This window comes from Oncorhynchus kisutch, linkage group LG14 (assembly GCF_002021735.2).
Source record: "Oncorhynchus kisutch isolate 150728-3 linkage group LG14, Okis_V2, whole genome shotgun sequence".
Taxonomy (NCBI): domain Eukaryota; kingdom Metazoa; phylum Chordata; class Actinopteri; order Salmoniformes; family Salmonidae; genus Oncorhynchus; species Oncorhynchus kisutch.
Window position 1 is genome coordinate 1177743 of NC_034187.2, and position 23572 is coordinate 1201314.

A 23572-nucleotide genomic window follows, 5' to 3' on the forward strand; every position below is an offset into this window, starting at 1 on the left:
GTGGGTATCGGCCTAATTCTGCTCTGCATGCGTTATTTGGTGTTTTACGTTATACACAAAGGATATTATAGCAGAATTCTGCATGCAGATCTCAATTTGGTGTTTGTCCCATTTTGTGAAGTCTTGGTTGGTGATCGGACCCCAGACCTCACAACCATAAAGGGCAAGGGCTCTATAACTGATTCAAGTATTTTTTGCCAAATCCTAATTGGTATGTTGAAGTTTATGTTCCTTTTGATGGCATAGAATGCCCTTCTTGCCTTGTCTCTCAGATCGTTCACAGCTTTGTGGAAGTTACCTGTGGTTCTGATGTTTAGGCCAAGGTATGTATAGTTTTTTGTGTGCTCTAGGGCAACAGTGTCTAGATGGAATTTGTATTTGTGGTCCTGGCAACTGGACCTTTTTTGGAACACCATTATTTTGGTCTTACTGAGATTTACTGTCAGGGTCCAGGTCTGGCAGAATCTGTGCAGAAGATCTAGGTGCTGCTGTAGGCCCTCCTTGGTTGGAGACAGAAGTGGAGTGGACTGTAGGTTTACCCAGTGAGTGGAGCTGATTGTAGGTTTACCCAGTGAGTGGAGTGGGCTGTAGGTTTACCCAGTGAGTGGAGTGGAGTGGAGTGGACTGTAGGTTTACCCAGTGAATGGAGCTGATTGTAGGTTTACCCAGTGAGTGGAGTGGACTATAGGTTTACCCAGTGAGTGGAGTGGACTATAGGTTTACCCAGTGAGTGGAGTGGACTGTAGGTTTACCCAGTGAGTGGAGTGGAGTGGACTGTAGGTTTACCCAGTGAGTACCCAGTGCTGACCGTAGGGTTTACCCAGTGCTGACCGTAGGGTTTACCCAGTGAGTACCCAGGGCTGACCGTAGGGTTTACCCAGTGCTGACCGTAGGGTTTACCCAGTGAGTACCCAGGGCTGACCGTAGGGTTTGCCCAGTGCTGACTGTAGGATATATCCACTGAGTACCCAGTACTGACCGTAGGGTTTACCCAGTGAGTACCCAGTGCTGACCGTAGGGTTTACCCAGTGCTGACCGTAGGGTTTACCCAGTGAGTACCCAGGGCTGACCGTAGGGTTTACCCAGTGAGTACCCAGTGCTGACCGTAGGGTTTACCCAGTACTGACCGTAGGGTTTACCCAGTGAGTACCCAGTGCTGACCGTAGGGTTTACCCAGTGAGTACCCAGTACTGACCGTAGGGTTTACCCAGTGAGTACCCAGTACTGACCGTAGGGTTTACCCAGTGAGTACCCAGTGCTGACCGTAGGGTTTAACCTGTGAGTACCCAGTACTGACCGTAGGGTTTACCCAGTGAGTACACAGTGCTGACCGTAAGGTTTACCCACTGAGTACCCAGGGCTGACCGTAGGGTGTACCCAGTCACAACACGACTACACATCACATCACGACGAAACATCACAACACGACTACACAACACATCACGACGACACATCACAACACAACGAAACAACACATCACGACGAAACAACACATCACGACTACACATCACGACAACACATCATGACGACACATCCCAACACGACGACACAACACGACGACACAACACATCACGACGACACATCACGACTACACAACACGATGACACATCACGATGACACATCACATCACGACTACACATCACGACTACACATAATGACTACACATCACGACGACACATCATGACGACACATCACGACGACACATCACGACGACACATCGCGACGACACATCACGACTACACATCACGACGACACATCACGACTACACATCACGACTACACATCACGACTACACATCATGACTACACATCACGACGACACATCACGACTACACATCACGGTGACACATCACGACGACACATCACGTCTACACATCACGACGACACACCACAAAACATCACGACTACACATCACGACTACACATCCCAACACATCACAACGACACATCATGACGACACATCATGACTACACATCACGACGACACATCACGACTACACATCACGACTACACATCCCAACACATCACGGTGACACATCACGGCGACACATCACGACGACACATCACGTCTACACATCACGACAACACATCACAACTACACATCACGACTACACATACCAACACATCACGACGACACATCACGGACGACACATCACGACGACACATCATGACTACACATCACGACGACACATCACGACTACACATCACGACTACACATCACGACTACACATCCCAACACATCACGGCGACACATCACGACGACACATCACGTCTACACATCACGACTACACATCCCAACACATCACGACGACACATCACGACTACACATCAAGACGACACCACAACACATCACGACTACACATCACGACACCACAACACATCACGACTACACATCACGACGACACAACACATCATGACTACACATCACAACACGACGAAACAACACATCACGACGACACATCACAACACGACGAAACAACACATCACGACGAAACAACACATCACGATGACACATCACAACACGACTACACATCACGACGACACATCACAACACGACTACACAACACATCACGACGACACATCACAACACGACGAAACAACACATCACGACGACACATCACAACACGACGAAACAACACATCACGACTACACATCACGACAACACATCATGACGACACATCCCAACACGACGACACAACATGACGACACAACACATCACGACTACACAACACGATGACACATCACAACACATCACGACTACACATCACGACTACACATAATGACTACACATCACACCAACACAGCACGGCTGCACATCACGACACAACAACACATCACGACTTCACAACACGACTACACATCACAATGACATGTCACGACGACACATCACGACTACTCATCACGACTACACATCACAACTACACATCACGACGACACATCACAACACATCACGGCTACACATAACGACACATCACGACTACACATCACGACGACACATCACACCACATCACGACTACACATCACAACGACACATCATGACACAACGACACATCACGACACAATGACACATCACGACGACACATCACGTCGTCCACTCCACTCCACTCACTGGGTAAACCTACAGTCCACTCCACACATCACGACTACACATCCTAACACATCACAACGAGACATCACGACAACACATCACGACTACACATCACGGTGACACATCACGATGACACATCACGACTACACATCATGACTACACATCCCAACACATCACGGCGACACATCATGTCTACACATCACGACTACACATCCCAACACATCACGATAACACATCACGACTACACATCATGACTACACATCACATCACAACGACACATCACGACGACACATCACGACTACACATCACGACTACACATCCCAACACATCACGACGACACATCACAACGACCCATCACGTCTACACATCACAACTACACATCCCAACACATCACGACAACACATCACGACAACACATCACGACTACACATCATGACTACACATCACATCACGACTACACATCACGACAACACATCACGGCGACACATCACAACACATCACAACACATCACGACTAAACATCACGACTACACATCCCAACACATCACGATGACACATCACGACGACACATCACGACGACACATCACGACAACACATCACGATGACACATCACGACTACACATCCCAACACATCACGGCGACACATCACGACGACACATCACGACTACACATCATGACTACACATCCCAACACATCACGACAACACATCATGACTACACATCACATCACGACGACACATCACGACGACACATCACGACGACACATCACGACTACACATCACAACGACACATCACGTCTACACTTCACGACTACACATCCCAACACATCACGACAACACATCACGACTACACATCATGGCATCACATCCCAACTACACATCACGACAACACATCACGACTACACATCACAACTACACATTACGACGACACTTCACGACTACATATCACGTCTACACATCACACCACATCACGACTACACATCACGACTACACATCGCGACGACACATCCCAACACATCCCAACTACACATCACGACACATCACGACGACACATCACGACTACACATCACGACATAACGACACATCACGGCATAACGACACATCACAATGACACATCACGACACAACGACATATCACGACGACACATCACAACACATCACGACTACACACCACAACACCATGACACATCACGACACAACGACACATCACGCCAACACATCACGACGACACATCGCAACACAACGACACGTCAAGACACGACATGGCAACACATCACGACAACACGACCACACATCACGACACATCACAACGACACGACGACACATCACAAAATGACACGACCACACATCACAACACCACGCCAACACATCACGACTATATGACACGTCGACACATCACATCACCACTACACATCACAACACCACGACACATCACATCACCACTACACATCATAACACGATGACACATCACATCACCACTACACATCACAACACAATGACACATCACATCACCACATCACAACACGATGACACATCACCACTACACATCACAACACAATGACGCATCACATCACCACTACACATCACAACACGATGACACATCACATCACCACTACACATCACAACACGATGACACATCACATCACTACTACACATCACAAAATGACACGACGTCACAACACGACACAACGACACATCACGACACAACGACACATCACGACATAACGACACATCACGGCACAACGACACATCACATCACGATGACACATCACAAAATGACACGGTGAACAACAACAACACATCACCACGACATACACTGAGTTAATAGTAGCCATGGAGCCTTGTCTCCTTTGAGTTGATATTGACTGAAGATGTGTAGGTTTAGTTGAGCAGAGATACTGTGTGTGTCTCACTGGTAGTGGGAGTCTCTAGTATACAGAGGTGTCACAGAGGTGAGAGGGGAGAGGAGGTGTCACAGAGGTGGGAGGGAAGGGGAGAGTCACAGAGGTGAGAGGGGAGAGAAGGTGTCACAGAGGTGGGGTGGAAGGAGAGGTGTCACAGAGGTGGGAGGGAAGGAGAGGTGTCACAGAGGTGGGAGGGAAGGGGAGGTGTCACAGAGGTGGGAGGGGAGGTGTCACAGAGGTGGGAGGGGAGAGGAGGTGTCACAGAGGTGGGAGAGGAGGTGTCACAGAGGTGGGAGGAGATGGGTCACAGAGGTGGGAGGGGAGGTGTCGTCAATGATTCACTGCGGTATTGTAGTAACACTCCTCCACCATAGAGGGGCAGTGTTGTCCTAGTTTTGGGCTCAGCTCATGGCCCTCTATTCCCTAATGGCCCTGGTCAAAATGGAGGCACTAGCAGAGGGTCAGCTCCAACATCCTTCTACCAGCCTGGAGACCAGGGTCTGGCTGTCATTAGTACAGCTCTTCTACCAGCCTGGAGACCAGGGTCTGGCTGTCATTAGTACCTCTCTTCTACCAGCCTGGACACCAGGGTCTGGCTGTCATTACTACAGCTCTTCTACCAGCCTGGAGACCAGGGTCTGGCTGTCATTAGTACAGCTCTTCTACCAGCCTGGAGACCAGGGTCTGGCTGTCATTAGTACCGCTCTTCTACCAGCCTGGAGACCAGGGTCTGGCTGTCATTACTACAGCTCTTCTACCAGCCTGGAGACCAGGGTCTGGCTGTCATTACTACAGCTCTTCTACCAGCCTGGAGACCAGGGTCTGGTTGTCATTACTACAGCTCTTCTACCAGCCTGGAGACCAGGGTCTGGCTGTCATTACTACAGCTCTTCTCTAGCTCTTCTTAGCATCATGTTGCTGTGTTAGTTTGGTTTGTCTATAGTTTAGCATCATTTTTTTATTTATTTTATTTCACCTTTATTTAACCAGGTAGGCTAGTTGAGAACAAGTTCTTATTTGCAACTGCGACCTGGCCAAGATAAAGCATAGCAGTGTGAGCAGACAACAAAGAGTTACACATGGAGTAAACAATTAACAAGTCAATAACACAGTAGAAAACAAAGGGGGAGTCTATATACAATGTGTGCAAAAGGCATGAGGAGGTAGGCAAATAATTACAATTTTGCAGATTAACACTGGAGTGATGAATGATCAGATGGTCATGTACAGGTAGAGATATTGGTGTGCAAAAGAGCAGAAAAGTAAATAAATAAAAACAGTATGGGGATGAGGTGAAAAAGGGTGGGCTATTTACCAATAGACTATGTACAGCTGCAGCGATCGGTTAGCTGCTCAGATAGCTGATGTTTGAAGTTGGTGAGGGAGATAAAAGTCTCCAACTTCAGCGATTTTTGCAATTCGTTCCAGTCACAGGCAGCAGAGTACTGGAACGAAAGGCGGCCAAATGAGGTGTTGGCTTTAGGGATGATCAGTGAGATACACCTGCTGGAGCGCGTGCTACGGATGGGTGTTGCCATCGTGACCAGTGAGCTGAGATAAGGTGGAGCTTTACCTAGCATGGACTTGTAGATGACCTGGAGCCAGTGGGTCTGGCGACGAATATGTAGCGAGGGCCAGCCGACTAGAGCATACAAGTCGCAGTGGTGGGTGGTATAAGGTGCTTTAGTGACAAAACGGATGGCACTGTGATAGACTGCATCCAGTTTGCTGAGTAGAGTGTTGGAAGCCATTTTGTAGATGACATCGCCGAAGTCGAGGATCGGTAGGATAGTCAGTTTTACTAGGGTAAGCTTGGCGGCGTGAGTGAAGGAGGCTTTGTTGCGGAATAGAAAGCCGACTCTTGATTTGATTTTCGATTGGAGATGTTTGATATGAGTCTGGAAGGAGAGTTTGCAGTCTAGCCAGACACCTAGGTACTTATAGACGTCCACATATTCTAGGTCGGAACCATCCAGGGTGGTGATGCTAGTCGGGCATGCGGGTGCAGGCAGCGACCGGTTGAAAAGCATGCATTTGGTTTTACTAGCGTTTAATAGCAGTTGGAGGCCACGGAAGGAGTGTTGTATGGCATTGAAGCTTGTTTGGAGGTTAGATAGCACAGTGTCCAAAGACGGGCCGAAAGTATATAGAATGGTGTCGTCTGCGTAGAGGTGGATCAGGGAATCGCCCGCAGCAAGAGCAACATCATTGATATATACAGAGAAAAGAGTCGGCCCGAGAATTGAACCCTGTGGCACCCCCATAGAGACTGCCAGAGGACCGGACAGCATGCCCTCCGATTTGACACACTGAACTCTGTCTGCAAAGTAATTGGTGAACCAGGCAAGGCAGTCATCCGAAAAACCGAGGCTCCTGAGTCTGCCGATAAGAATATGGTGATTGACAGAGTCGAAAGCCTTGGCAAGGTCGATGAAGACGGCTGCACAGTACTGTCTTTTATCGATGGCGGTTATGATATCGTTTAGTACCTTGAGTGTGGCTGAGGTGCACCCATGACCGGCTCGGAAACCAGATTGCACAGCGGAGAAGGTACGGTGGGATTCGAGATGGTCAGTGATCTGTTTGTTGACTTGGCTTTCGAAGACCTTAGATAGGTAGGGCAGGATGGATATAGGTCTGTAACAGTTTGGGTCCAGGGTGTCTCCCCCTTTGAAGAGGGGGATGACTGCGGCAGCTTTCCAATCCTTGGGGATCTCAGACGATATGAAAGAGAGGTTGAACAGGCTGGTAATAGGGGTTGCGACAATGGTGGCAGATAGTTTCAGAAATAGAGGGTCCAGATTGTCAAGCCCAGCTGATTTGTACGGGTCCAGGTTTTGCAGCTCTTTCAGAACATCTGCTATCTGGATTTGGGTGAAGGAGAACCTGAAGAGGCTTGGGCGAGGAGCTGCGGGGGGGGCGGAGCTGTTGGCCGAGGTTGAAGTAGCCAGGCGGAAGGCATGGCCAGCCGTTGAGAAATGCTTATTGAAGTTTTCGATAATCATGGATTTATCAGTGGTGACCGTGTTACCTAGCCTCAGTGCAGTGGGCAGCTGGGAGGAGGTGCTCTTGTTCTCCATGGACTTCATAGTGTCCCAGAACTTTTTGGAGTTGGAGCTACAGGATGCAAACTTCTGCCTGAAGAAGCTGGCCTTAGCTTTCCTGACTGACTGCGTGTATTGGTTCCGGACTTCCCTGAACAGTTGCATATCACGGGGACTATTCGATGCTATTGCAGTCCGCCACAGGATGTTTTTGTGCCGGTCGAGGGCAGTCAGGTCTGGGGTGAACCAAGGGCTGTATCTGTTCTTAGTTCTGCATTTTTTGAACGGAGCATGCTTATCTAAAATGGTGAGGAAGTTACTGTTAAAGAATGACCAGGCATCCTCAACTGACGGGATGAGGTCAATGTCCTTCCAGGATACCCGGGCCAGGTCGATTAGAAAGGCCTGCTCACAGAAGTGTTTTAGGGAGCGTTTGACAGTGATGAGGGGTGGTCGTTTGACTGCGGCTCCGTAGCGGATACAGGCAATGAGGCAGTGATCGCTGAGATCCTGGTTGAAGACAGCGGAGGTGTATTTGGAGGGCCAGTTGGTCAGGATGACGTCTATGAGGGTGCCCTTGTTTACAGAGTTAGGGTTGTACCTGGTGGGTTCCTTGATGATTTGTGTGAGATTGAGGGCATCTAGCTTAGATTGTAGGACTGGCGGGGTGTTAAGCATATCCCAGTTTAGGTCACCTAACAGAACAAACTCTGAAGCTAGATGGGGGGCGATCAATTCACAAATGGTGTCCAGGGCACAGCTGGGAGCTGAGGGGGGTCGGTAGCAGGCGGCAACCGTGAGAGACTTAATTTCTGGAGAGAGTCATTTTCAAAATTAGTAGTTCGAACTGTTTGGGTATGGACCTGGAAAGTATGACATTACTTTGCAGGCTATCTCTGCAGTAAACTGCAACTCCTCCCCCTTAGGCAGTTCTATCTTGACGGAAGATGTTATAGTTGGGTATGGAAATCTCTGAATTTTTGGTGGCCTTCCTGAGCCAGGATTCAGACACAGCAAGGACATCAGGGTTGGCAGAGTGTGCTAAAGCAGTGAGTAAAACAAACTTAGGGAGGAGGCTTCTGATGTTGACATGCATGAAACCAAGGCTTTTTCGATCACAGAAGTCAACAAATGAGGGTGCCTGGGGACATGCAGGGCCTGGGTTTACCTCCACATCACCCGCGGAACAGAGAAGGAGTAGTATGAGGGTGCGGCTAAAGGCTATCAAAACTGGTCACCTAGAGCGTTGGGGACAGAGAATAAGAGGAGCAGGTTTCTGGGCATGGTAGAATATATTCAGGGCATAATGCGCAGACAGGGGTATGGTGGGGTGCGGGTACAGCGGAGGTAAGCCCAGGCACTGGGTGATGATGAGAGAGGTTGTATCTCTGGACATGCTGGTAGTAATGGGTGAGGTCACCGCATGTGTGGGAGGTGGGACAAAGGAGTTATCAGGAGTATGAAGAGTGGAACTAGGGGCTCCATTGTGAACTAAAACAATGATAACTAACCTGAACAACAGTATACAAGGCATATTGACATTTGAGAGAGACATACAGCGAGGCATACAGTAATCACAGGTGTTGAATTGGGAAAGCTAGCTAAAACAGTAAGTGAGACAACAGCTAATCAGCTAGCACAACAACAGCAGGTAAAATGGCGTAGACTAGGCAACGGGGCCAACAGATAAAACAAACAAGCAGAATGGAGTACCGTGATTAATGGACAGTCCAGCGTGCATCAGCTATATAGCCAAGAGATCAGTGTCCAGGGGGTAGCGGTGGATGGGGCAGGGAAGCTGGACTGGCGAGTGTTATCCAGGTAAAAAAAAAAACTAACAATGACTAAATAGCTTGTAGCTAGTTAGCTGGTTAGCTTCTGGAGGTTCTTGAGTGTGTTCTAAAAATAAAAAAATTATAGCGATTCCGTATCACATTGGGTGAGGCAGGTTTCCGGAAGGTATAAACAAATTAAAAGTCAAATGAGATAGAAAGTAAATATGGGTCCGGTGAGCGTTTGGGACGCGGCGATTCAGGCGGTTAGCAGGCCTGTGCTAACAAGCTAACAGTTTGTAGGCCCGGGCTAGACAAGGTAGCAGTTAGCGGACCGGAGCTGGACAAGCTAGCAGTTAGCAGGCCGAATTAGCAAGCAGGGAGGTAGCGAGGGCTAGAGAGTTAGCCTTTGGGGGACGTCGCGATGGGGTGAGTCTGTTTATTCCTCTTCATGCGGTGACATCGATAGACCGGTCGTGGGCCCGGGTATTGTAGCTCAGGAGTATGCTACGGTGGTAGCACAGGTGCGCAGGCCGGGCTAGCTTCAAGCTAAGTGGGTGGAAACGCTAGCCAGGAGTAATCATCCGGGGTTGCGGTTTAGCTAGATAGCTAGTTGTGAAGATCCAGCTGAAAAATCCAGCTGAAAGATGTTCCGTTTGCGGTGGGAATCCGGGGATGAATCCGGGGATGAAAAATAAATAGGTCCGTTATGCTCTGGTTAGAGTCGCGTTGTACGAACAGGCGAGAGCTTTCCGAACTACAGGTTAGCTGATGACCGGTTAGCTGAAGACCGCTAGCATAGCTGCTAGCTTCAGTTGAGGGGTTCCGAAGTAAATATAAATACTTTAGGAAAAATAGCTACATTGGGTGAGTCGGGTTGCAGGAGAGTATTTGGAAGCTTAGGTTTAGCAAAATGTTTTTAAAGAGATATGCGGAGAAAAATATGTAAAAAACGAAAAAGAAACGATATATACAGGGACACGACAGGACAGGACGACTTACTGCTACGCCATCTTGGAAAACCGGGGGTGACCTTGGAAAATCATGTTGCTGTGTTAGTTTGGTTTGTCTATAGTCTATAGTTTAGCATCATGTTGATGTGTTAGTTTGGTTTGTCTACAGTTTAGCATCATGTTGATGTGTTAGTTTGGTTTGTCTATAGTCTATAGTTTAGCATCATGTTGATGTGTTAGTTTGGTTTGTCTACAGTTTAGCATCATGTTGATGTGTTAGTTTGGTTTGTCTATAGTCTACAGTTTAGCATCATGTTGATGTGTTAGTTTGGTTTGTCTATAGTCTACAGTTTAGCATCATGTTGCTGTGGGCATTACACTACATCTCCCCCTGTGTGTGTGTGTGTGTGTGTGTGTGTGTGTGTGTGTGTGTGTGTGTGTGTGTGTGTGTGTGTGTGTGTGTGTGTGTGTGTGTGTGTGTGTGTGTTTGTGTGTGTGTCTGTCTGTGTGTTTACAAGGTCTCAAGAACACACACTCACAGGCATGCACACACACACACACACACACACACACACTCACACAGACAGACAGACAGACAGACAGACGCACGCACGCACACACACATGCACACACACTCACACGCACACACACTCACACGCACACGTACAGACACACACATTGAATGCAGTCATGCCAATTATAGCCAGTTTGTCTGTCTCTCTCTCCTCAGATTGCCTTCTCTCAGCACAGTAACTTCATGGATCTGGTGCAGTTCTTCGTCACGTTTTTCAGGTGAGCTCCTCCTCATCCTTCCTCATCATCCTTCTCTTCCTCGTCATCCTTCCTCATCATTATCTTACCCTTCCCACTCATCTTTCCTCCTGATCCTTCCTCCTCATCCTCCTCATCATCCTTCCTCATCATCCTCCTCTACCCACTCATCATTCCTCCTCATCCTCCTCTTCCTCATCATCCTTCCTCATCACCATCTTCCTCTTCCCACTCCTCCTTCCTCCTCATCCTTCCTCATCATCTTCCTCTTCCTCGTCATCATCTTCCTCTTCCTTTGTGATCCTTCCTCGTCCTCCTTGTCTTTCCTCTTCTTCTTTCTCATCATCCTCTTCCTCCATTTATTCCTCCTCCCTCCTCTTCCTTGCTCCTCCTCTCTCCACTTCCTCCTCCTCCCTCTTCCTCTCTCTTCCTCTCTCCTCTTCATCTTTCTCCTCCCTCCTCTTCCTCTTCTCTCCACTTCCTCTTCCTCCATCCTCCTCCTCCTCCTCCTCCTCCTCCTCCTCCTCCTCCTCTCTACACTTCCTCTCTCCACTTTCTCTCCCTCCTCTTCCTTCCTCCTCTTCTTCTCTCTACTTCCTCTCTCCACTTCCTCCTCCTCTCTCTACTTCCTCTCTCCACTTCCTCCTCCTCCTCCCTCCTCCTCCTCTCTCTCCACTTCCTCCTCCTCCCTCCTCCTCCTCTCTCTACACTTCCTCTCTTCACTTTCTCTCCCTCCTGTTCCTCCCTCCTCCTCTCTACACTTCCTCTCTCCACTTTCTCCCCCTCCTCTTCCTCCCTCTCCTCCTCATTTTCCCTGAGGTCACTCCCATTTAGTACCACTCCTCTCTCTGTTACCGTGGATGCCTTCAGCCCACCACCACAGTATGTGTAGCTATGGCGATGTTGATGTCGAACCGCTGTACCACTGCAGCAGACATTACTGCAGAGAAACATTCATTGAACTGTCAACAAACAAACACACACAGCTCACCCTAACACCTCGGGTAGTCTACCTGAAGGAAAACAGGAAATGGGATTGTGTTTGTGACAGGCGGTTGTCTCTGTGTGAATGTAATAGTCCTGATGTGGTGTGTTATTGATCAGCACCATACTGATGTGGTGTGTTATTGATCAGCACCATACTGATGTGGTGTTATTGATCAGCACCATACTGATGTGGTGTTATTGATCAGCACCATACTGATGTGGTGTTATTGATCAGCACCATACTGATGTGGTGTTATTGATCAGCACCATACTGATGTGGTGTTATTGATCAGCACCATACTGATGTGGTGTTATTGATCAGCACCATACTGATGTGGTGTTATTGATCAGTACCATACTGATGTGGTGTGTTATTGATCAGCACCATATTGATGTGGTGTGTTATTGATCAGCACCATACTGATGTGGTGTTATTGATCAGCACCATACTGATGTGGTGTGTTATTGATCAGTACCATACTGATGTGGTGTGTTATTGATCAGCACCATACTGATGTGGTGTTATTGATCAGTACCATACTGATGTGGTGTTATTGATCAGCACCATACTGATGTGGTGTTATTGATCAGCACCATACTGATGTGGTGTTATTGATAAGTACCATACTGATGTGGTGTTATTGATCAGCACCATACTGATGTGGTGTGTTATTGATCAGCACCATACTGATGTGGTGTGTTATTGATCAGTACCATACTGATGTGGTGTTATTGATCAGCACCATACTGATGTGGTGTTATTGATCAGTACCATACTGATGTGGTGTTATTGATCAGTACCATACTGATGTGGTGTTATTGATCAGCACCATACTGATGTGGTGTGTTATTGATCAGCACCATACTGATGCAGTGTTATTGATCAGCACCATACTGATGTGGTGTGTTATTGATCAGCACCATACTGATGTGGTGTTATTGATCAGCACCATACTGATGTGGTGTGTTATTGATCAGCACCATACTGATGTGGTGTGTTATTGATCAGTACCATACTGATGTGGTGTGTTATTGATCAGCACCATACTGATGTGGTTTTATTGATCAGTACCATACTGATGTGGTGTTATTGATCAGCACCATACTGATGTGGTGTTATTGATCAGCACCATACTGATGTGGTGTTATTGATAAGTACCATACTGATGTGGTGTTATTGATCAGCACCATACTGATGTGGTGTGTTATTGATCAGCACCATACTGATGTGGTGTGTTATTGATCAGTACCATACTGATGTGGTGTTATTGATCAGCACCATACTGATGTGGTGTTATTGATCAGTACCATACTGATGTGGTGTTATTGATCAGTACCATACTGATGTGGTGTTATTGATCAGTACCATACTGATGTGGTGTTATTGATCAGTACCATACTGATGTGGTGTTATTGATCAGTACCATACTGATGTGGTGTTATTGATCAGCACCATACTGATGTGGTGTGTTATTGATCAGCACCATACTGATGTGGTGTGTTATTGATCAGCACCATACTGATGTGGTTTTATTGATCAGTACCATACTGATGTGGTGTTATTGATCAGCACCATACTGATGTGGTGTTATTGATCAGCACCATACTGATGTGGTGTTATTGATAAGTACCATACTGATGTGGTGTTATTGATCAGCACCATACTGATGTGGTGTGTTATTGATCAGCACCATACTGATGTGGTGTGTTATTGATCAGTACCATACTGATGTGGTGTTATTGATCAGCACCATACTGATGTGGTGTTATTGATCAGTACCATACTGATGTGGTGTTATTGATCAGTACCATACTGATGTGGTGTTATTGATCAGCACCATACTGATGTGGTGTGTTATTGATCAGCACCATACTGATGCAGTGTTATTGATCAGCACCATACTGATGTGGTGTGTTATTGATCAGCACCATACTGATGTGGTGTTATTGATCAGCACCATACTGATGTGGTGTTATTGATCAGCACCATACTGATGTGGTGTTATTGATCAGCACCATACTGATGTGGTGTTATTGATCAGCACCATACTGATGTGGTGTTATTGATCAGCACCATACTGATGTGGTGTTATTGATCAGCACCATACTGATGCGGTGTTATTGATCAGCACCATACTGATGCGGTGTTATTGATCAGCACCATACTGATGTGGTGTTATTGATCAGCACCATACTGATGTGGTGTTATTGATCAGCACCATACTGATGTGGTGTTATTGATCAGTACCATACTGATGTGGTGTTATTGATCAGCACCATACTGATGTGGTGTTATTGATCAGCACCATACTGATGTGGTACTGAGGCCGGCTAGTGGTGACTATAGTTCAGGGCAGGGTACTGGGCGGAGGCCGGCTAGTGGTGACTATAGTTCAGGGCAGGGTACTGGGCGGAGGGCGGCTAGTGGTGACTATAGTTCAGGGCAGGGTACTGGGCGGAGGCCGGCTAGTGGTGACTATAGTTCAGGGCAGGGTACTGGGCGGAGGTGGTGACTATAGTTCAGGGCAGGGTACTGGGCAGAGGTGGTGACTATAGTTCAGGGCAGGGTACTGGGCGGAGGTGGTGACTATAGTTCAGGGCAGGGTACTGGGCGGAGGTGGTGACTATAGTTCAGGGTAGGGTACTGGGCGGAGGTGGTGACTATAGTTCAGGGCAGGGTACTGGGCGGAGGCCGGCTAGTCTGATGGCCTGGAGGTGGAAGCTGTTATTCAGTCTCTCGGCCCCAGCTTTGATCCACCTGTACTGTCTCCACCTTAGATGGTAGTGGGGTGAACAGGCCGTGGCTTGGTTGGCAGAGGTCCTTGATGATCAAATCAAACTTTATTTGTCACATGCGCCGAATATGTAGAAATGCTTACTTACAAACCTTTAACCAACAGTGCAGTTCAAGAAGAGTTAAAATACATATTTACCAAATAAATTAACCTCTCTGGCACCAGTGGGACGGTAACCTCGACAACAGCCAGTGAAATTGCAGGGTGCCCATTTTAAAGATAAACGTGTTGTTAATCCAACCACAGTGTCCAATTTCAAAAACGCTTTACGACGAAAGCACACCAAACGATTATGTTAGGTCAGCACCTAGTCACAGAAAAACACAGCCATTTTTCCAGCCAAAGAGAGGAGTCACAAAAAGCAGAAATAGAGATAAAATTAATCACTAACCTTTGATGATCTTCATCAGATGACACTCATAGGACTTCGTGTTACACAATACATGTAAGTTTTGTTCGATAAAGTTCATATTTATATAAAAAAATCTCAGTTTACATCGGCGCGTTATGTTTAGTAGTTCCAAAACATCCGGTGATTTTGCAGAAAGCCACATTCATTTACAGAACTACTCATGATGATACTACTGATGATATGCATATCCTAGCATCTGGGCCTGAGTAGCAGGCAGTTCACTCTGGGAACGCTTTTCATCCGGACGTGAAAATACTGCCCCCTACCCAAGAGAGGCAAAAAAAAAATATATATATAAAGTAACACAATAACGTGGCTGTATACAGGGTATTACGGTACAGAGTCAATGTGGAGGCTATATACAGGGTATTACGGTACAGAGTCAATGTGGAGGCTTTATACAGGGTATTACGGTACAGAGTCAATGTGGAGGCTATATACAGGGGGTACCGGTACAGAGTCAATGTGGAGGCTATATACAGGGTATTACGGTACAGAGTCAATGTGGAGGCTATACACAGGGTATTACGGTACAGAGTCAATGTGGAGACTATATACAGGGTATTACGGTACAGAGTCAATGTGGAGGCTATATACAGGGTATTACGGTACAGAGTCAATGTGGAGGCTATATACAGGGTATTACGGTACAGAGTCAATGTGGAGGCTATATACAGGGTATTACGGTACAGAGTCAATGTGGAGGCTATATACAGGGTATTACGGTACAGAGTCAATGTGGAGGCTATATACAGGGTATTACGGTACAGAGTCAATGTGGAGGCTATATACAGGGTATTACGGTACAGAGTCAATGTGGAGGCTATATACAGGGTATTACAGTACAGAGTCAATGTGGGGGCTATATACAGGGTATTACGGTACAGAGTCAATGTGGAGGCTATATACAGGGTATTACGGTACAGAGTCAATGTGGAGGCTATATACAGGGTATTACGGTACAGAGTCAATGTGGAGGCTATATACAGGGTATTACGGTACAGAGTCAATGTGGAGGCTATATACAGGGTATTACGGTACAGAGTCAATGTGGAGGCTATATACAGGGTATACAGAGTCAATGTGAGGCTATACAGGGTATTACGGTACAGAGTCAATGTGGAGGCTATATACAGGGTATTACGGTACAGAGTCAATGTGGAGGCTATATACAGGGTATTACGGTACAGAGTCAATGTGGAGGCTATATACAGGGTATTACGGTACAGAGTCAATGTGGAGGCTATATACAGGGTATTACGGTACAGAGTCAATGTGGAGGCTATATACAGGGTATTACGGTACAGAGTCAATGTGGAGGCTATATACAGGGTATTACGGTACAGAGTCAATGTGGAGGCTATATACAGGGTATTACGGTACAGAGTCAATGTGGAGGCTATATACAGGGTATTACGGTACAGAGTCAATGTGGAGGCTATATACAGGGTATTACGGTACAGAGTCAATGTGGAGGCTATATACAGGGTATTACGGTACAGAGCAATGGGAGGCTATATAGCAGGGTATTACGGTACAGAGTCATGTGGAGGCTATATACAGGGTATTACGGTACAGAGTCAATGTGGAGGCTATATACAGGGTATTACGGTACAGAGTCAATGTGGAGGCTATATACAGGGTATTACGGTACAGAGTCAATGTGGAGGCTATATACAGGGTATTACGGTACAGAGTCAATGTGGAGGCTATATACAGGGTATTACGGTACAGAGTCAATGTGGAGGCTATATACAGGGTATTACGGTACAGAGTCAATGTGGAGGCTATATACAGGGTATTACGGTACAGAGTCAATGTGGAGGCTATATACAGGGTATTACGGTACAGAGTCAATGTGGAGGCTATATACAGGGTGTTACGGTACAGAGTCAATGTGGAGGCTATATACAGGGTATTACGGTACAGAGTCAATGTGGAGGCTATATACAGGGTATTACGGTACAGAGTCAATGTGGAGGCTATATACAGGGTATTACGGTACAGAGTCAATGTGGAGGCTATATACAGGGTATTACGGTACAGAGTCAATGTGGAGGCTATATACAGGGTGTTACGGTACAGAGTCAATGTGGAGGCTATATACAGGATATTACGGTACAGAGTCAATGTGGAGGCTATATACAGGGTGTTACGGTACAGAGTCAATGTGGAGGCTATATACAGGGTATTACGGTACAGAGTCAATGTGGAGGCTATATACAGGGTATTACGGTACAGAGTCAATGTGGAGGCTATATACAGGGTGTTACGGTACAGAGTCAATGTGGAGGCTATATACAGGGTATTACGGTACAGAGTCAATGTGGAGGCTATATACAGGGTGTTACGGTACAGAGTCAATGTGGAGGCTATATACAGGGTATTACGGTACAGAGTCAATGTGGAGGCTATATACAGGGTATTACGGTACAGAGTCAATGTGGAGGCTATATACAGGGTGTTACGGTACAGAGTCAATGTGGAGGCTATATACAGGGTATTACGGTACAGAGTCAATGTGGAGGCTATATACAGGGTATTACGGTACAGAGTCAATGTGGAGGCTATATACAGGGTATTACGGTACAGAGTCAATGTGGAGGCTATATACAGGGTATTACGGTACAGAGTCAATGTGGAGGCTATATACAGGGTATTACGGTACAGAGTCAATGTGGAGGCTATATACAGGGTGTTACGGTACAGAGTCAATGTGGAGGCTATATACAGGGTATTACGGTACAGAGTCAATGTGGAGGCTATATACAGGGTATTACGGTACAGAGTCAATTTGGAGGCTATATACAGGGTATTACGGTACAGAGTCAATGTGGAGGCTATATACAGGGTATTACGGTACAGAGTCAATGTGGAGGCTATATACAGGGGGTACGGTACAGAGTCAATGTGGAGGCTATATACAGGGTATTACGGTACAGAGTCAATGTGGAGGCTATATACAGGGTATTACGGTACAGAGTCAATGTGGAGGCTATATACAGGGTGTTACGGTACAGAGTCAATGTGGAGGCTATATGCAGGGTATTACGGTACAGAGTCAATGTGGAGGCTATATACAGGGTGTTACGGTACAGAGTCAATGTGGAGGCTATATACAGGGTATTACGGTACAGAGTCAATATGGAGGCTATATACAGGGTATTACGGTACAGAGGCAATGTGGAGGCTATATACAGGGTATTACGGTACAGAGTCAATGTGGAGGCTATATACAGGGTATTACGGTACAGAGTCAATGTGGAGGCTATATACAGGGTATTACGGTACAGAGTCAATGTGGAGGCTATATACAGGGTATTACGGTACAGAGTCAATGTGGAGGCTATATACAGGGTATTACGGTACAGAGTCAATGTGGAGGCTATATACAGGGTATTACGGTACAGAGTCAATGTGGAGGCTATATACAGGGTATTACGGTACAGAGTCAATGTGGAGGCTATATACAGGGTATTACGGTACAGAGTCAATGTAGAGGCTATATACAGGGAGTACCGGTACAGAGTCAATGTGGAGGCTATATACAGGGGGTACGGTACAGAGTCAATGTAGAGGCTATATACAGGGAGTACTGGTACAGAGTCAATGTGGAGGCTATATACAGGGGGTACCGGTACAGAGTCAATGTGGAGGCTATATACAGGGGGTACCGGTACAGAGTCAATGTGGAGGCTATATACAGGGTATTACGGTACAGAGTCAATGTGGAGGCTATATACAGGGGGTACCGGTACAGAGTCAATGTGGAGGCTATATACAGGGTATTACGGTACAGAGTCAATGTGGAGGCTATATACAGGGGGTACCGGTACAGAGTCAATGTGGAGGCTATATACAGGGTATTACGGTACAGAGTCAATGTGGAGGCTATATACAGGGGGTACCGGTACAGAGTCAATGTGGAGGTTATATACAGGGGGTACCGGTACAGAGTCAATGTGGAGGTTATATACAGGGGGTACCGGTACAGAGTCAATGTGGAGGTTATATACAGGGGGTACTGGTACAGAGTCAATGTGGAGGCTATATACAGGGGGTACCGGTACAGAGTCAATGTGGAGGCTATATACAGGGGGTACCGGTACAGAGTCAATGTGGAGGCTATATACAGGGGGTACCAGTACAGAGTCAATGTAGAGGCTATATACAGGGGGTACCGGTACAGAGTCCAATGTGGAGGCTATATACAGGGTATTACGGTACAGAGTCAATGTGGAGGCTATATACAGGGGGTACCGGTACAGAGTCAATGTAGAGGCTATATACAGGGTATTACGGTACAGAGCCAATGTGGAGGCTATATACAGGGGGTACCAGTACAGAGTCAATGTAGAGGCTATATACAGGGGGGTACCGGTACAGAGTCATGTGGAGGCTATATACAGGGGGTACCAGTACAGAGTCAATGTAGAGGCTATATACAGGGGGTACCGGTAACAGAGTCAATGTGGAGGCTATATTCAGGGGGTACCAGTACAGAGTCATGTGGAGGCTATATACAGGGGGTACCGGTACAGAGTCAATGTGGAGGCTATATACAGGGGGTACCGGGTACAGAGTCAATGTGGAGGCTATATACAGGGGGTACCGGTACAGAGTCCAATGTGGAGGCTATTACAGGGGGTACCGGTACAGAGTCAATGTTGAGGCTATATACAGGGGTACCAGTACAGAGTCAATGTGGAGGCTATATACAGGGGGTAATGGTAGAGAGTCAATGTGGAGGCTATATACAGGGGGTACCGGTACAGAGTCAATGTGGAGGCTATATACAGGGGGTACCGGTACAGAGTCCAATGTGGAGGCTATATACAGGGGTAATGTAGAGAGTCAATGTGGAGGCTATATACAGGGGGTACCGGTACAGAGTCCATGTGGAGGCTATATACAGGGGGTACCGGTACAGAGTCAATGTGGAGGCTATATACCGGGGGTACCGGTACAGAGTCAATGTGGAGGCTATATACAGGGGTACAGAGTCAATGTGGAGGCTATATACAGGGGGTACCGGTACAGAGTCAATGTGGAGGCTATATACAGGGGGTACCGGTACAGAGTCAATGTGGAGGCATATACAGGGTGTTACGGTACAGAGTCAATGTGGAGGCTATATACAGGGGGTACCGGTACAGAGTCAATGTGGAGGCTATATACAGGGTGTTACGGTACAGAGTCAATGTGGAGGCTATATACAGGGGGTACCGTACAGAGTCAATGTGGAGGCTATATACAGGGTGTTACGGTACAGAGTCAATGTGGAGACTATATACAGGGGGGTACCGGTACAGAGTCAATGTGGAGGCTATATACAGGGGTACCGGTACAGAGTCAATGTGGAGACTATATACAGGGGGTACCGGTACAGAGTCAATGTGGAGACTATATTACAGGGGGTACCGGTACAGAGTCAATGTGGTAGCTATATACAGGGTATTACGGTACATAGTCAATGTGGAGGCTATATACAGGGGGTACCGGTACAGAGTCAATGTGGAGGCTATATACAGGGGGTACCGGTACAGAGTCAATGTGGAGACTATATACAGGGGGTACCGGTACAGAGTCAATGTGGAGGCTATATACAGGGTATTACGGTACAGAGTCAATGTGGAGGCTATATACAGGGTATTACGGTACAGAGTCAATGTGGAGACTATATACAGGGGGTACCGGTACAGAGTCAATGTGGAGGCTATATACAGGAGGTACCGGTACAGAGTTAATGTGGAGGCTATATACAGGGTATTACGGTACAGAGTCAATGTGGAGGCTATATACAGGGGGTACCGGTACAGAGTCAATGTAGAGGCTATATACAGGGTATTACGGTACAGAGTCAATGTGGAGGCTATATACAGGGGGTACCGGTACAGAGTCAATGTGGAGGCTATATACAGGGGGTACCGGTACAGAGTCAATGTGGAGACTATATACAGGGGGTACCGGTACAGAGTCAATGTGGAGGCTATATACAGGGTATTACGGTACAGAGTCAATGTGGAGGCTATATACAGGGTATTACGGTACAGAGTCAATGTGGAGACTATATACAGGGGGTACCGGTACAGAGTCAATGTGGAGGCTATATACAGGGTATTACTGTACAGAGTCAATGTGGAGGCTATATACAGGGTATTACGGTACAGAGTCAATGTGGAGGCTATATACAGGGTATTACGGTACAGAGTCAATGTGGAGGCTATATACAGGATATTACGGTACAGAGTCAATGTGGAGGCTATATACAGGGGGTACCAGTACAGAGTCAATGTGGAGGCTATATACAGGGGGTACCGGTACAGAGTCAATGTGGAGGCTATATACAGGGTATTACGGTACAGAGTCAATGTGGAGGCTATATACAGGGTATTACGGTACAGAGTCAAATGTGGAGGCTATATACAGGGGGTACCGGTACAGAGTCAATGTGGAGGCTATATACAGCGGGGTACCGGTACAGAGTCAATGTGGAGGCTATATACAGGGGGTACCAGTACAGAGTCAATGTGGAGGCTGTATACAGGGGGTACTGGTACAGAGTCAATGTGGAGGCTATATACAGGGTTATACGGTACAGAGTCAATGTGGAGGCTATATTTACAGGGTGTTACGGTACAGAGTCAATGTGGAGGCTATATACAGGGGGTATCGGTACAGAGTCAATGTTGAGGCTATATACAGGGTGGTACGGTACATAGTCAATGTGGAGGCTATATACAGGGGGTACCGGTACAGAGTCAAAGTGGAGGCTATATACAGGGGGTATCGGTACAGAGTCAAAGTGGAGGCTATATACAGGGTGTTACGGTACAGAGTCAGTGTGCGGGGGTACAGGTTAGAGGTAATTTGTACATGTAGGTAGGGGTGTAGTGCCGATACATAGATAATGAACAGCGAGTAGCAGTAGTGGGTGGGGGGGGGGGGTCAATGTAAATATTGCGGTGGCCATTAGATTAATTGTTCATCAGTGTTATGGCTTTGGGGGTAGAAGCTGTTAAGAAGCCTTTTGGACCTAGACTTGGCGCCCTGGTACCGCTTGCCGTGTGGTAGCAGAGAAAACAGTCTATGACTTGGGTGACTGGAGTTTCTGACAATTTTATGGCCTTTCCTCTGACCTCGTCTATTATATAGGTCCTGGATGGCAGGAAGCCTGGCCCCAGTGATGTACTTGGCCATACGCTCTATCCTCTGTAGCGCCTTATGGTCAGATGCTGAGCAGTTGCCATTCCAGGCGGAACCGATCAGGATGCTCTCGATGGTGCAGCTGTAGAGCTTTTTGAGGATCTGGGGACCCATGCCAAATCTTTTCAGCCTCCTGAGGGGGAAAATATTTTGTTGTGCTCTCTTCACGACTGTCTTGGTGTGTTGGAACTTGAAACTCTCGACCCGCTCCACTACAGCCCTGTTGATGTTAATGGGGGCCTGTTCGGCCCGCCATTTCCCGTAGTCCACGATCAGCTACTTTGTCTTGCAAGAGGTTGTTGTCCTGGCACCACACTGCCAGGTCTCTGACCTCCTCCCTATAGGCTGTCTCATGGTTGAGGGAGAGGTTGTTGTCCTGGCACCACACTGCCAGGTCTCTGACCTCCTCCCTATAGGCTGTCTCATGGTTGTCGGTGAACAGGCCAAACACTGTTGTGTCATCAGCAAACTGAATGAGGCAGGTAGCCTAGTGGTTAGAGTGTAGGGTCGGCAGGTAGCCTAGTGGTTAGAGTGTAGAGGAGGCAGGTAGCCTAGTGGTTAGAGTGTAGAGGAGGCAGGTAGCCTAGTGGTTAGAGTGTAGGGTCGGTAGGTAGCCTAGTGGTTAGAGTGTAGAGGAGGCAGGTAGCCT

General features: G+C 47.2%; 1 protein-coding gene across 3 annotated transcripts in view; it reads left to right on the forward strand.

Moving 5' to 3' along the window:
• The window catches only part of atrn (attractin), a 236715-nt gene that overhangs the window by 148455 nt on the left and 64688 nt on the right, over positions 1-23572 (forward strand). For all 3 annotated transcript variants that reach the window (XM_031787623.1, XM_031787624.1, XM_031787625.1), the window contains exon 25: positions 11483-11544. In XM_031787623.1, coding sequence (XP_031643483.1) covers positions 11483-11544 — 62 coding nt within the window. The remainder of the gene's footprint in view (positions 1-11482; positions 11545-23572) is intronic.